Genomic DNA, 13,500 nt, shown 5'->3' with positions numbered 1-13,500 from the left:
CCTCTGATGGTGTTTCCAACAAGGGACTTCAACCCCCTTGCCTCTGCGAGACCTTCTCGACAGGGGGCTTTGCCCCCCTTATCCCTCGATTGTCGGCAGGGGCTCTGCTTCCCCTACCTCCTCTAATTGTCGGTAGAGGGCTTCGCCCCCCTGCCTTGTTCTTGTTCTTGTTGCCGACAAGGGTGGATCCCTTGCCTTTCTCCTTTCCATCGGGGGGGGGGGTTGCGTCCCCCTATTCTGTTATGGCAGGCTCGACAGGGAGTCCCTTCTCCCTCCTCTGCCTTCCTTGTCCTTGCAAGCAGGGAGCCCTTGCTCCCTGCCTCTGCTGCTCTTTATCATACAGGGGTGAGGCCTCTGCCCCTGGCACCCTTGCAGGTAGGGCACGGTGTCTCTGCTCCTGCCTCTGCAGCTTGCAGGCAGGGAGCATCTGTTTCCTGCAAGCGAGGAACCGAGCCCCTTCGTATGATCATACGATGATGGGTTAAGGCTCGGCTTATGCTTGTGTGTTTATTCTTTTAGCGGCATATTACTAACGTTTTAAGCATAACGGCATATTACTAGCCTCATAGAAGATTGTCATTTTCATTTTTCTTGATCCTTTTTTGCAATGAGATTTAGCTCATAGAACATTGTTTTGTTTTATTTTTTATTGCATAGGAATGAATAAGTTTATAATGAAAAGGCCAATCTTTGATAAATCTTCTGTAACTCGAGAAGGAGAACCAAATCAGAAAATAAGTAAAACAAAAATTGATGAATCAGAGTTACTTGCAGACCCTGCACTTCATCCTTCTATTTCTAGTTATCATCCTAATATCCAAGATAATGTTTATAGAGCATATATGATCTGAGGTTCTTGTCAACCTTGAGATTGTACGTTTCAACTAAACCACCAAAAATGAAGGTTCATTTCAGCTTGCCATGATGAGTATAAGGATTGGTTGGAGTATAGTACAAGTAAGCATAAAGCATATTGTTTGCAGTGTTATCTTTTCTGGCCAAAAAGCACAAGATTAGTGCAGAGGCATTAGTATCTGAAGGATTTGATAACTAGAAAGACAAGAAGAGGTTTGATAAACATGTTGGAAGCTCTAGCAGTTTTCACAATTCAGCACGAATGAAGTGTCAAAATTTGATGCAACAAAAAAAATATATTAATGCTATACATTATAAACAAAGTGTTCGACAGAAAGATGAATATAGACTTCGCCTTTGGGCAACTATTAATGTAATCAGATACTTGTTAAGTCAAGGATTGGCATTTCGAGAGCATGATAAAGCTGAAGAATCTCTTAATAGAGGAAATTTTATTGAGTTGTTGAAGATATTCGCAAAGATCAATGATGACATTAATAAAGTTGTATTGAAAAGTGTTCTAGAAAATAACAAATTGATATCTCCTGATATACAAAAGGATATTGTCAAGGTTGCTTCTATACAAACCACAAATGTTATTATCATGGAACTTAGACATACTTTTTTTTCTATTTTACTTGATGATTCTCGTGATGTATCAACTAAAGAACAAATGGCTATTGTTTTACGGTTTGTTAATGAAAAAGGCTGAGTGGTTGAGTGATTTCTTACTCTTGTGCATGTTCTTAAAACAAGTTCTATGTCACTCAAACAAGTAGTTGAAGAAGCATTTTGTAAGAATAAATTAAGCATATCAAGTTTAAATAGACTAGGTTATAATGGAGCAAGTAATATGAGAGGGGAGTTTAATGGATTGAAAAGTCTTATATTACATGAAAATGCATATGCATATTATATTCATTCTTTTTCACATCAACTTCAATTGGCATTAGTTGGTGTTGCTAAAAAAAATTCATTGTTTTGATGTGTTTTTCAATATATTAGGCAAGTTGTCAACTTTTTTCTCAACTTCATGCAAGAGATCTGAGCTTATTCGAGAAGCAGAATTTATGTGAATTGCTTAAACACTTGCATTGGGTGAACTTGAAACAGTACGAAGATTAATCAAGAAATAAGTTTCAAATGACCTGGTGATACTCGGTGGGTTCTCGTTACAATGCTTTGGTTAATTTACTCAGTAGGTATTCTCCTGTTATTCAAGTGTTAGATTTTATTGCAGAAGATACATATTCAGGAAAAAGTTTAGATGCAATTATTTTATATCATCAGTTGCAAGATTTTGAATTTATTTTTTTGCTTACATTTGATGTGTAAAGTTTTGAGAATAACTGATGACCTTTCACAAGCACTTCAGCGAAAAGATCAAGACATTGTGAATGTTATTAGTTTAGTCACTATATCAAAATAGTGCCTTCAAGGTTTGAGAGACAATTGTGAGACTCTCTCATAAACAAAGTGTTCATATTTTGTAAAAGATTTGATATTTTGATTCATGATCTAGGGAACTCATATACACCTCAAGGACGACCAAGACATAAGATTGAAAAGATCATCACATTGTATCATTATCGTATTGATGTGTTTTATGTTATTATTGATTTGCAACTTCAAGAGTTGGATGATCGTTTCACTGAAGCAAATACAGAGCTCCTCCTTTCAATGGAATGCTTGAATCAAAAGAATTCTTTTTCTGTTTTTGATAAAGATAAGTTTATTCGTCTTGATGAGTTTTACCCTAAGGACTTTTCTAGAGTAAACATAATTAGACTTAAAAATCAATTGGATATATATATATTATAGAAATGTGAAACAATGATCAGTTTTCAAGTTTAAAATCTTTAGCAGAGCTAACAGAGATGATGGTAGCAACTCAAAAGCATATTGTATTTTCTCATGTGTATCTATTGATTAAGTTGGCATTAACTTTGTCAATTGTAACTGAAGTGTTGAAACAGCATTTTCAGCTATGAACAATATCAAAAGTTGTCCACGTAATAGAATGGGAGATGAATGGATCAATGATGCTTTGGTTACTTACATAGAGAATGAGACATTTGATACCATCAGTGATGATGCAATTATGAATTGTTTTCAAAATATGAAAAATAGAAGATGCCAATTGTAAAATTTTCATGAATTTAGTTGTTTGTATTTCTTAAGTGAACAATCTTTATTTTAGTTTAAAAGTACAATTTAAGGTTTTATCTTATTATGTTCATAAATTTAGTTGTTTGTGTTTGTACCAATTGTTATTTTAATTCAAAGGCTTATTTAAGTTTTATCCCTCCACGAACGACTGCTCCTCCAGCAAAAAAAATTTGGCTCTGCCACTGGTCTGAATAAATGGATCATCCTTCAAGACCATAGCATTTTCTCCGAGACCCAAAATCTGACCACCCAACGAAAAACTTCTAGCTCAGACAATGTCTTTTGGGTTAAATTTTTTGTTGACTACTTAAAACTACACTTTTGGTATTCATTTGGTGCCATATATTCTAACAAAAATGAGGGTTTGTGCAAAACAGTTTCTATTTCATGAGTTATATTGTAAAATAGTCTCTGACTTGCACGTTTTTGCAAAATCATTATTGCCTTTTAGTTAACCCGCACAAAAATGTCCCTAAAGTTTAGTGTAGCTGCTAAGAGTAAGGACTTGTTTGGAATCTCCGCCCCTGGGGGTGGGGGTTTATGCATTCCCTAGGTAAAGTCTTGGTCAAATTACCTTGGTGGTTCACCTGTTTGGAATCTAAGTGCACGGATGGGCGTTTATGCATTTTTGATGGGAAGTGAGGGCCTTTCTTCTTTTTATTTACACTAAATCATGGATTTGACAGCTACCATCTCTGTCAAATCCAAGATTTGGCAGGCTGAATCGGTGGCCCAATGATACAGGGCCCATACCGATACTGACAACATTGCTTAAGGCTATCCAACAAGCATATGCTATTGCATAATAATAAAATATCCTGAGACATGGACTCAATTATGTTGCTTTGGTAGCCATGAAACAAGTACTCTCTTTGGTCTTGATGGGGAAAGCAATATATAGTGGAGGCCTTTATGGGGGAGACAATTTTTGCAAGATAGTCTATTTCTTTAGAAATATAAAATTGTAAAATAGTCTATTTCTCGAGAAATATTGAGATGGGTGGCATTTCATGAGTTAACAGGTTTTGCAAAATCATTACTGACTTTTAGTTAACCCGCAAAAAAATGTCCCTAAAGTTTATGCATTTGATGGTCCAATAGGTAAAATTTTGGTCAAATTACCTTGATCGTCCTGTTTGGAATCTGGGTGCTGGGATGGGCGTTTATGCATTTTGGATGCAAAGTGACAACCTTTCTCCTTTGTATTTACACTAAATCATGGATTTGGCAGCTGCCACTTCTTCAAATGCATAAACTCCATGAACGTTATGGCAAAAATGAGCATGTTTGGTTACATGATGCCATCAAGCTTAGAGCAGGTCAGTGTTATTATGTTTTTTCTTGAAAATACCAGGGTGTGATTGTAATTTCAGAAAATGCCAAAATAAAACTCCACATGGCGTGTTTCACTTAGGGGTGTCAACGGGTCCGGTTTACCCGGACTGGACCCTAGGGTCAGGGTGTGGTGATAAATAATAAGACCGGATTAAGACCCAGGTCTGAACCCAAATGTCGGATTAATACATGGACCCGAGTATAATTTGTGAAATTTTGTTTCAGACCGGGACCCAACTCGAGTTCCGATTAAGACCTGAAATTTTTCAATGTAGAGATGATAAAAAATTTATGGTTTTAATTACTGGGTATGGTCCGGGTCTGGTTCATGTAGTTCTTATTAGGTAAAGGTATGGTTTTTCTTATAGTGGATCCGATTGGACTTGGGTTTCGGACCAATACCATACCTGAAAACCGGGTTCAAGTATAGTATCACCTGAGTCCAAACCAAACCTGACCCATTGACACCCCCAGTTTCACTACAGGAAAAGAGGGCAACTGTGGCGCAGATCACTGGCGAGCCAAGGAAAAGCTATTCACCGGCGAAAACAAGGGGGGTGCACCAGAGAACATAGTTTCACTGACGACCCCTGCAGAGGGCGTGAGCTTTATTTCCTAAGTGTGTTTCAACTTCAAACTGGTTAGGGCAACCAGTTGATATTTTTTAACTTGATCTCAACCTGACTTGCATCCATGAAGTCTTCCTGATAGAATCAATGGTCATAGTTGGATAGGACCCGGATCCAAACTAGGCCCTATATGTGTTCAGTATAAGCTTCAACAATTCCCGCAGCAAGTAACAGACTATCATCAGCGGCAAGAGCTCAATGAGGGCAGAATGGAGTCCTATTTTTCTCATTATTTCCGTATGAGAAAAGAAGGCCCTGCTCCTGGTTGTTCAGTTAACCGAGAACAATCTTACGAAGATGAAGATATAGCTGGAAATGATCATCTCTACTTCCAACACCATTATTTTCCTCTTAAAACAGGGTTTCCAAGCACTTGTAGGGTAGGTGGCATTTATTACTAAATACCATCTCCGGCTCCCAAGTTGAGCGCAAAAACAGCCAAAAGAAAAAACAAATGATGATGATTGAATGAGTGAATAGTATCCTTTCAATCAATTATGAAATAATTATGATGATATGATACATCATTGAAGCTGGTTTGTACATACTAAGTAGGAGATAAAGGATCGTTGAGCTGGGAATGCATGAGAAGATACCAGCTATGTTGAAGCAAAGGGAAGAAGAAACAAAAGGAAAGCAAGAGCACCAACGGGGGCTCCGCTTGTCTGGTGGAGCAGCTCACGGACGGAGCAGGTTCAAAACCCAATGGTATAGTTGTGTAACTGGTAGGGTCTGCCAAACCCCATCTTGCTTTCAAAAAAAAACAAAAAAGCAAGAGCAATGAGTTGGATGAAAAATGAAGCCTCCCAAAGAAAATTCTCGATCTAGGTGTCCAGACTTTGGAAGGAATTGGTAGGACCCAGTAATAGCTGGAACAGTTGGTCATTAGTGATCTTTCCAGGATGAATATCGTATGATATGGACAGTCTTGTCCTTAACCTACCAACTCCTATTCAGGTGAGTAAGATAGGGGTGAAAGAAATTCATATAGCACTAATTAATGGTGCTTCTATTGTGGTGCCGTGGTACACACTTGATTTATATATAACCTTGTTTTTCTTATAAAGGCAAGCTGGGGTTAGGTGGACCAAAATAAATAAAATATACCCTTTTAACTTCATGAATTATATTTAACATGTTCTATTTGCTATTTTCATATGTTCAAGTTGACTAAAAGAATAATGTCTTAATGCAATTTGAAAATCACCTGTATCTTCATGAATTGTGAGCCATTGATTTTTCACTATCTCAAAAATGAAATCTTGTGGTGTATTAGACATAATAAAGTTTTTTAACATAGTAAATAAAGTATGCTAAATATATCTGTAAATCAAGTTAGATCTAAATTTGGTGGGCAGATTCATACAAACTAGAGTGTGTACCACTCTGTGATATCATGGTACATAACCACCACATATATAATATATAGAGAGAGAGTAGCTGCCTACACCGGTCTATGCCTACTACTACCTATGAGGCTTTTGAAGGGTTCTTTTCTATGCTTTTTCTCAAAACTAAGTATAAATGTATTCTAAGTGTTTGATTTTATAGGAATGGACTCTTGCATTATTCGATTCAGATGCACATGTAGGTTTTTATAAGGTTTGAAAATGTGTAAAGTGTTTATAAATATCATAAATATTCAAAGCTTAAAAAATCATGTTTTTTATCGAAAAAAACTTATTTAACTGCCATTTCCCAAAATTGACCATGCCAAACTCATCTGCATGGTTAGATTTGGGAAAAACAATTTGAAAACCCCCCCATTTGCAATTTGAAAATCAACTCTATCTTCATGAATTGTGAGGCATAGATTTTTCACCATATCAAAAATGGAATCTTGTGGTGCGTTGTACATAAAAAGGCCTTTTAACACAGTAAATAAATTATGCTAAATATATTTGCGAATTAAGTTAGATCTAACATTTGGTGGGCAGATTCATACAAACAAGAGCGTGTACCACTGAATGATATCAGTGTACATAGCCACCATATATATATATGCTATGACGTTAACATTTGGTGAGTAGATTCATACAAACAAGAGTGTGTACCACTGTTTGATATCATGGCATATAACCACCATATATATATATATATATATATATATATAACAGTTGGCAATGGCGCTATGGCGTTATCTCGCCTATGAAAATCATAGGTTGTTTTGATCCAAGCAGACCTCATAGATGTGTTTACCATGTTTTAAATGCTAGGGATTGGATTTGATTTTATGATCTGAGATAGTATTAGACATTGTACGCCATTGATTTGTAATGCCTTATAACCACATACCTACATGTCATAATTGAACGATCCACTAGCCAATTCTTACAAAGAAAACCATGTATGTCGTTTTTGTAAGGTTAATTTCATGAAAAATAACAAAAAAAAGTGAAAAAGAAAAGAAAAAAGGCATTTTGTTCCTCGTGTATCCATGATCAAATTTGCTCTCTCTCTCTCTCTCTCTCTCTCTCTCTCTCTCTCTCTCTCTCTCTCTCTCTCTCTCTCTATATATATATATATATATATATATATATATATATATATATATATATATATATATATATATATATATATATATATATATATATATATATATCACTACTCGTGCATTTTTTAGCAAATATGATTGTATGGATAGATTATCATGATTCATTTACTTTAGAAAATATCTTCAACTAAAAAAAATTAAATATCCCTTATATTTTAAATAAAGATAAAAATAAATGGTTCAGATTGCTTCAAGATGTAATTATAGAAAAAGAAGGGCTTCCACATCCAATTTGTTAGAATAAAAACATGATTTGTACTAAATAAAAAATGTTAATCCCATCTATATGGTTAGATCTACTTGAAAATGCATGATGAAGTGAGATTGAACACATTGGTACCGCATGAACAATAGTGTGTGTATTTATTTATTTATTTATTTAAGTCCATTAGAAATATGATCAACCTATGATCTCATGTTTGTAAGTTGTTTTGACTCCTGATGTCACAGATGTGTTCAGCATGCTCGATTCAATGGGATCGACCCTTGGATTGAACTTTTTTGTTAAAGAAACATGTTCTTTTGAGCTAAAAACTTTGATAGATTTAAAGAGCCGTTAATTTTTAATTGCTGGAAAACATGCTCTAATATTGGAATCCAGTGATCCAAGTGCCAATCCCCACAAAACATAGCATGTATATGGATCACATCAATAGGGTTAGAATTGTGGGAAACAAAAACAAATGAAACTGAATTTTCTAAATCAATTGGAAGTCTGATCAACTGTAAGAAATACTATATAGTCAAAAGCCCTGACTAGGCACCCACTAGTCAAACCTAGTCGGTCTAGGCTAAGTAAAACCCCTAGGCTTTGCAATTCTTAGGTGAGTGCCTTAAAAAGTACCAATTTTGCCAACTAGGCACCGACTAAGGTACTTAGTCGGCAACTAGGCTACCTCCGCCCTTGCACGAGGGCAGTTTAGTTATTAATTATTTATATATATATTATTTTGTATATATATAATTATATGTATATTTATGTGTGATTTATTTTGTGAAAACATGCTTAGTTGTTATTATTATTATTAGTAGTAGTAGTAGTAGTAGTATTATGTGTGTGTGTGTGTGTGCTACTTTGCTTTTGGGTTTTTTATGTGGAACATTCAAAGCATGTACAATTAATTTTAATTGATTATGATTTTTTATGTATGTGTTATTTTGTTTTTGATGAATTTTTTCATAAAAGCTCGAAAGCGTGTTTAGCATTATGAATTATGTAATATGTTATTTATATATGTATGTGTTATTGTGCTTCTGTGAGAGGTCGAAAGCATATTTTGTTGATTATACTAAATATGTCATGAATAATTGAAAATATATATTTGTGTGTGTATATGTATATATATATATATATATATATATATATTCTGGTTATGTATATTAATATATTTTATGAAAGCATGTGTAATTTTCTACTTGTTTAATAAAATCATCTTATTAGTAAAAGAATTAAACATATTTTTATGTATATTTTGTGTACCTTTTTATATTTAGTTGGGGTACCGACTAGTCCAACTAGTCCCGTATATTTTTTGACTAGTCTTTTTAAGGGTTTACCGACTTGGTAGCACCTATAGCTTTTGACAGCATAGATGATATATATATATAACTTGTTATGTTGGTTGTACCAAATAGTTAAGTGTTCGGTAGGTATCTATTTCAAGCAATGTTGTCAGTATATCGGCCTGTATCGTATAGGCAGAAAATCCATATCATACTGACCTGAATCAGCTATTTTTTAATAAATATAAAAATACTTTAAATTAAATTTTTAATATTATTTAATGGTTGCAACATGTGTCATGTTCTTATTGATATGAAGTATTTTTTAAATTTTTTAACTGATTCAGAACGATTCACTTGAGGATCCGATTCACCGAATCATTGGCCAAACAATTCAGGGCTGATACCGATACTGACAACTTTGATTTCAAGCAGTATATTAAGTCCAGGCAGCAAGTCTGTGAATTTGGTCTGGTTGTCTCAATTTTTACGGTGTAGCTTGTGTTTTTTTTATACCGAGGTGGTATCCCATGTGGTAATCTGGGTCCTATGCCAAGCTGACGGCTCATGTTCGAATCCCTCTGTCACATGGGGCTTAAGCGATATCTGGTAAGGGTCTGACTAAACCATCTTGCCTTCAAAAAAAAAAAAGGCTATTGTGTTTGAAATTGGTCATAAAAGACGAGCATATATATAATAAAATCCAAAAGGACACCACGCTAAAAGAAATTATCGTAGCAACTATTAATTTTTATTGCAGAGCATAGAGTAAACCTTAGGAATTGTGCCACACTTAGACAACAGCAAAGGCAGACAAAGTATACGTGATATCAATCAACTCCAATAAAGAGAAGTTTGTTTTTCATTTACATGATCACGGTACAGCAGTGAACCGAGTCCCACTTGGTCTCCTTTGCGTCTCCTAAAATACTTCAGTATTCTAATTCCTTTTCCACATTTTTTCCTGAATTACTTTTCTCACAGATATATAATTTCTACTGTCTACTGTCTTTACAATCTTGCTGAAAAATCATACATGAAAGTTGCATCCACTCAATCTGACTTTATAGATGGATTCGGTATATTTTTTTTTTGCTAGAGATGGCACTTAAGATCGTCTTTTTTAATGTGAAAATATGACTTTTTTTATTATGAAATTTTGATACATTGTGCAGCGTTGATTTTTTTTAAGCCTTTGGAAAACCAACTTGCATGTTGTAAAAGGTAATCCAGAACCTATTTTCTACTAAAAGAACTATGCAGATCATTTCTATAAGGTTAGATCAACATAAAAAAGTGAAATATAAAAAAAAAAATAGTGTTTTCTAGTACAAACCACTATAGCAAATTTGTATCCTTTTCAAACATGGAAGTTTATACTGATCTGACATGTCAAATTCATAGCCAGTATTTCTTAACCAAACATGGATTAACTTATCAAATTGTTAGGTAGTATGGGACCAAAACCATGGTACCCTTGTCTATATGGTCCCAACTTAGTAAGAACCCCTTAAAAGTTTATAATGGCCCCTCACTCCTTCCATGGCTACCACCAACACACAGAACCCTCACCCCTTCCATTGGAACTATGAGGAGCATGATGACAATAATGGTCATGTCCATGGTAGGAGCATACTTGTTGTGCTAGTCCTCTTCTCCCTCATTCTCCTCTCCACTCTCTTATGTATATATGCCCGTTGGGCATGCCGATACCGCCAACTTGCAGTGAACCATCAACAACAATTCGTCCATTCATCGGAGGCACCCGCGGTCCAACCCACCCAACTGGGACTAGACACAATTGCACTGGGCAGGCTGCCAGTCTTTCTCTACAAGTCGTCATCTTTGGTTCAGCCAGGGTCTGAAGAACCACAATGTGCTATATGCTTGAGTGTGTTCCATGAAGATGAGATGGTGAAGGTCTTGCCAGTATGCCACCACTCTTTGCATCCCGAGTGCGTCGATAAATGGCTAAGTGAGCAGCCTAATTGCCCGCTCTGTCGATCATCGATCGTTGCGATCTTGACTGGATCGGTACGAACTTGATCTCAATAGATTGCTAAAATTAGCTCAATGGTGTTTTGCTTAGATTTAGATGGAAAAAATTGGGAATTTTTTGTTACTTTGTATTAATTTAGAGAGCATATGTACAAGGAAAATTTGGATCCACACATTCAACTTGGTTAAATCACGTTAGGAGGCATGTCTACATTCACAATTATAATTGTTCTCTTGTCCTTGATTATGCCTGAATACCACCAAAAACCCATAGTTTCCTGGACTCTGAAATGTTGTATTATTATTCACATTGAAAAACAGAGAAATTCTGGATTTTGCACTACTAAGAACACTGAAAATGAGGGAAATTCTGGATTTTGAGTGAGAACTTAATACCATAGACCTACATTAGTGCATGATTATGGGTCGTAGACATTTCCTGGACTTTGAAAGTCTACCACTATGAACAATGAAAATCATGAAAATTCTGGATTTTGAGTGGGAACCAGAAACGCCCCTAATATCAGAGATAGGCCTATAGTAATTGTAGCTCCCACCACCAAGGGGGGGCTCCTCTTGTCTGGCAGGAACAGTTGGTGCGCCTCACCTTGTGTTGGGACGTTGCAAGTTCGAATCTCAAAGGTATGATTGTATAACTGGTAGAGGTCTGCCTAACCCCAGCTTTCTCTGTCCAAAAAAAAGATGTAGCTGCCACCAATAATGCATGATTATGGGTCCTATGCATGTAATATTAGAGCACAATGTCGTTCCCATCATTGTCTTTGGAAAAGATTAAATATATGTGGTGGAGAGTGTTTGCTGGATAGAAATAATTATAATGAGAGAGAGAGAGAGAATCTTGAAAAATTGATAATTTTCCTTCTCTTTACATTTAGAAATAATTGAGGGTGCCTTGTCATATGCTATGCAGTACATGTAAAAATGAAACATTTTGACAGTGATCTATAACGTTCTGATTGTGTTGTAATCAGGGGCGTAGCTAGGGGGGGGCAGGACTGGGCTGTAGCCCAGTCCTGCCTCCCCAAACAGTTAAATTTCTTTTTTTTTTAAAAGCCCAGTCCTAGCCCTGCCCTGATTCCATATGAAATAGATTTTTATCCATTTTTTAGCCCAGCCCTGACTGCAGCAAATAGTTTGATTTGTCCATATGAAATAGATTTTTATTAATAATTGTAGCCATTTTTATTTTATCTCAAAAAAAAATTTTTTCGGGGGCGCTGCCCCCGAACCCCCGACTATCACACAAATAAAATTTTTTTTGCTGCACCCCTGTTTGCCCCCCCCCCCTCACATGAATCCTAGCTACGCCCCTGGTTGTAATGGTTTTATATGTTGTTTTGACGTGAGGTTGGACCTACCATACGGCCATTTCAACTAAATACGGTTTGTTCTATGTGGAAAATTATTGTCCTACTGGAGTTGGATCTGGTAGAGTCCACGGGGGCATTGCAGTTGATCTGCATATGCTGGACAGGTCCAGACACAATTCCCGTTTTCCAACCCTAGTAGCATGTACCCGTCCCTCAGTAGATGGATCGGATCTTCACTGATTATAGGACCTGGCTGCTCCAAAATGTAGAAAAAACAATTGGTAGTTTTAGTCATTACAAATAGCTTAGTTTTAGTTTACTGACCAATCATGATTTTTTGACTAATTTCAATATACTGAAAGATTGCTTCAGTTGTTGGCCCATATCCGTTCCCTTTACATTTCTTTAAGGCAAATGTTCTACACTATTACCAGTTAAACAAGTGCAGAGGTATTGAAAAAGAAGAAATTATCGAATAGTAAACGTGGTTTGATCAGAGACCTACATCCACAAAGATATCCTCCAGATCTGGTTTATTAATCAATGGATAGATAAATGCCTTGATCACATCCTTATTGATAGGGAATGATTTTGCTATAGGATGGAAACATTTTACATTAGAATATTTATCATAAACACCTACATTCTATGAGGGCGTTAGTTGCTTGGTGCCACCTTTACTTTCCTAATTTGATGCATTCGGTTTCTCTTCTGAATCAGTCTTACCTTTGGTATTGGATCCAGCCTTATTCTTTGTAGTAATCTTATTCACTTGACAGCTCCTTTCAAGCTACACGAACGTTGAGCTTGTCTTTGAGCCAAAGGAATCTAGTTGTTGTCAGATGTTTAGTCAAAATTTCTGCGATCTGATTAGCAGAGGCAACATATCGAATTGGTCACATGATTTCAAACAAAGTGAAAATCTATCTCAATGTGTGATGCAGGAGAGGAGGAGAAGACCCGAGTTCAGAAGGATCCATTTGTATTTTAGAATTTTTATTTGATATTTTTTATTTGGATCATTATATTAGATCCATACTTTTAAGATAAGTTTTATCCTTTTAGAAATTTTGCAAAATAGAAAGTTTGTTTAATTTAGAATTAGCAAGATTCCATTTATTTACAA

The 13,500-nt window shown here is 35.8% G+C and overlaps 1 protein-coding gene across 1 annotated transcript; it reads left to right on the top strand.

Annotated features, from left to right (window-relative positions):
* Positions 1–10,587: 10,587 nt before the first annotated feature.
* Positions 10,588–11,091, top strand: LOC149839471 (RING-H2 finger protein ATL66-like). The gene has a single exon (XM_090004876.1). It carries the CDS (start codon positions 10,588–10,590, stop codon positions 11,089–11,091), a length of 504 nt encoding a protein of 167 aa, XP_089861002.1.
* Positions 11,092–13,500: the final 2,409 nt, after the last annotated feature.

The sequence above is a fragment of the Nuphar pumila genome, chromosome 4 (assembly GCF_984573655.1).
Source record: "Nuphar pumila chromosome 4, dmNupPumi1.hap1.1, whole genome shotgun sequence".
Classification (NCBI taxonomy): Eukaryota; Viridiplantae; Streptophyta; class Magnoliopsida; order Nymphaeales; family Nymphaeaceae; genus Nuphar; species Nuphar pumila.
This window is presented reverse-complemented; position numbering and strand designations above follow the sequence as displayed.

Coding starts and splice junctions, on each gene's coding strand:
- LOC149839471 (XM_090004876.1), top strand. CDS start 10,588: ATGGCTACCACCAACACACAGAACCCTCACCCCTTCCATTGGAACTAT.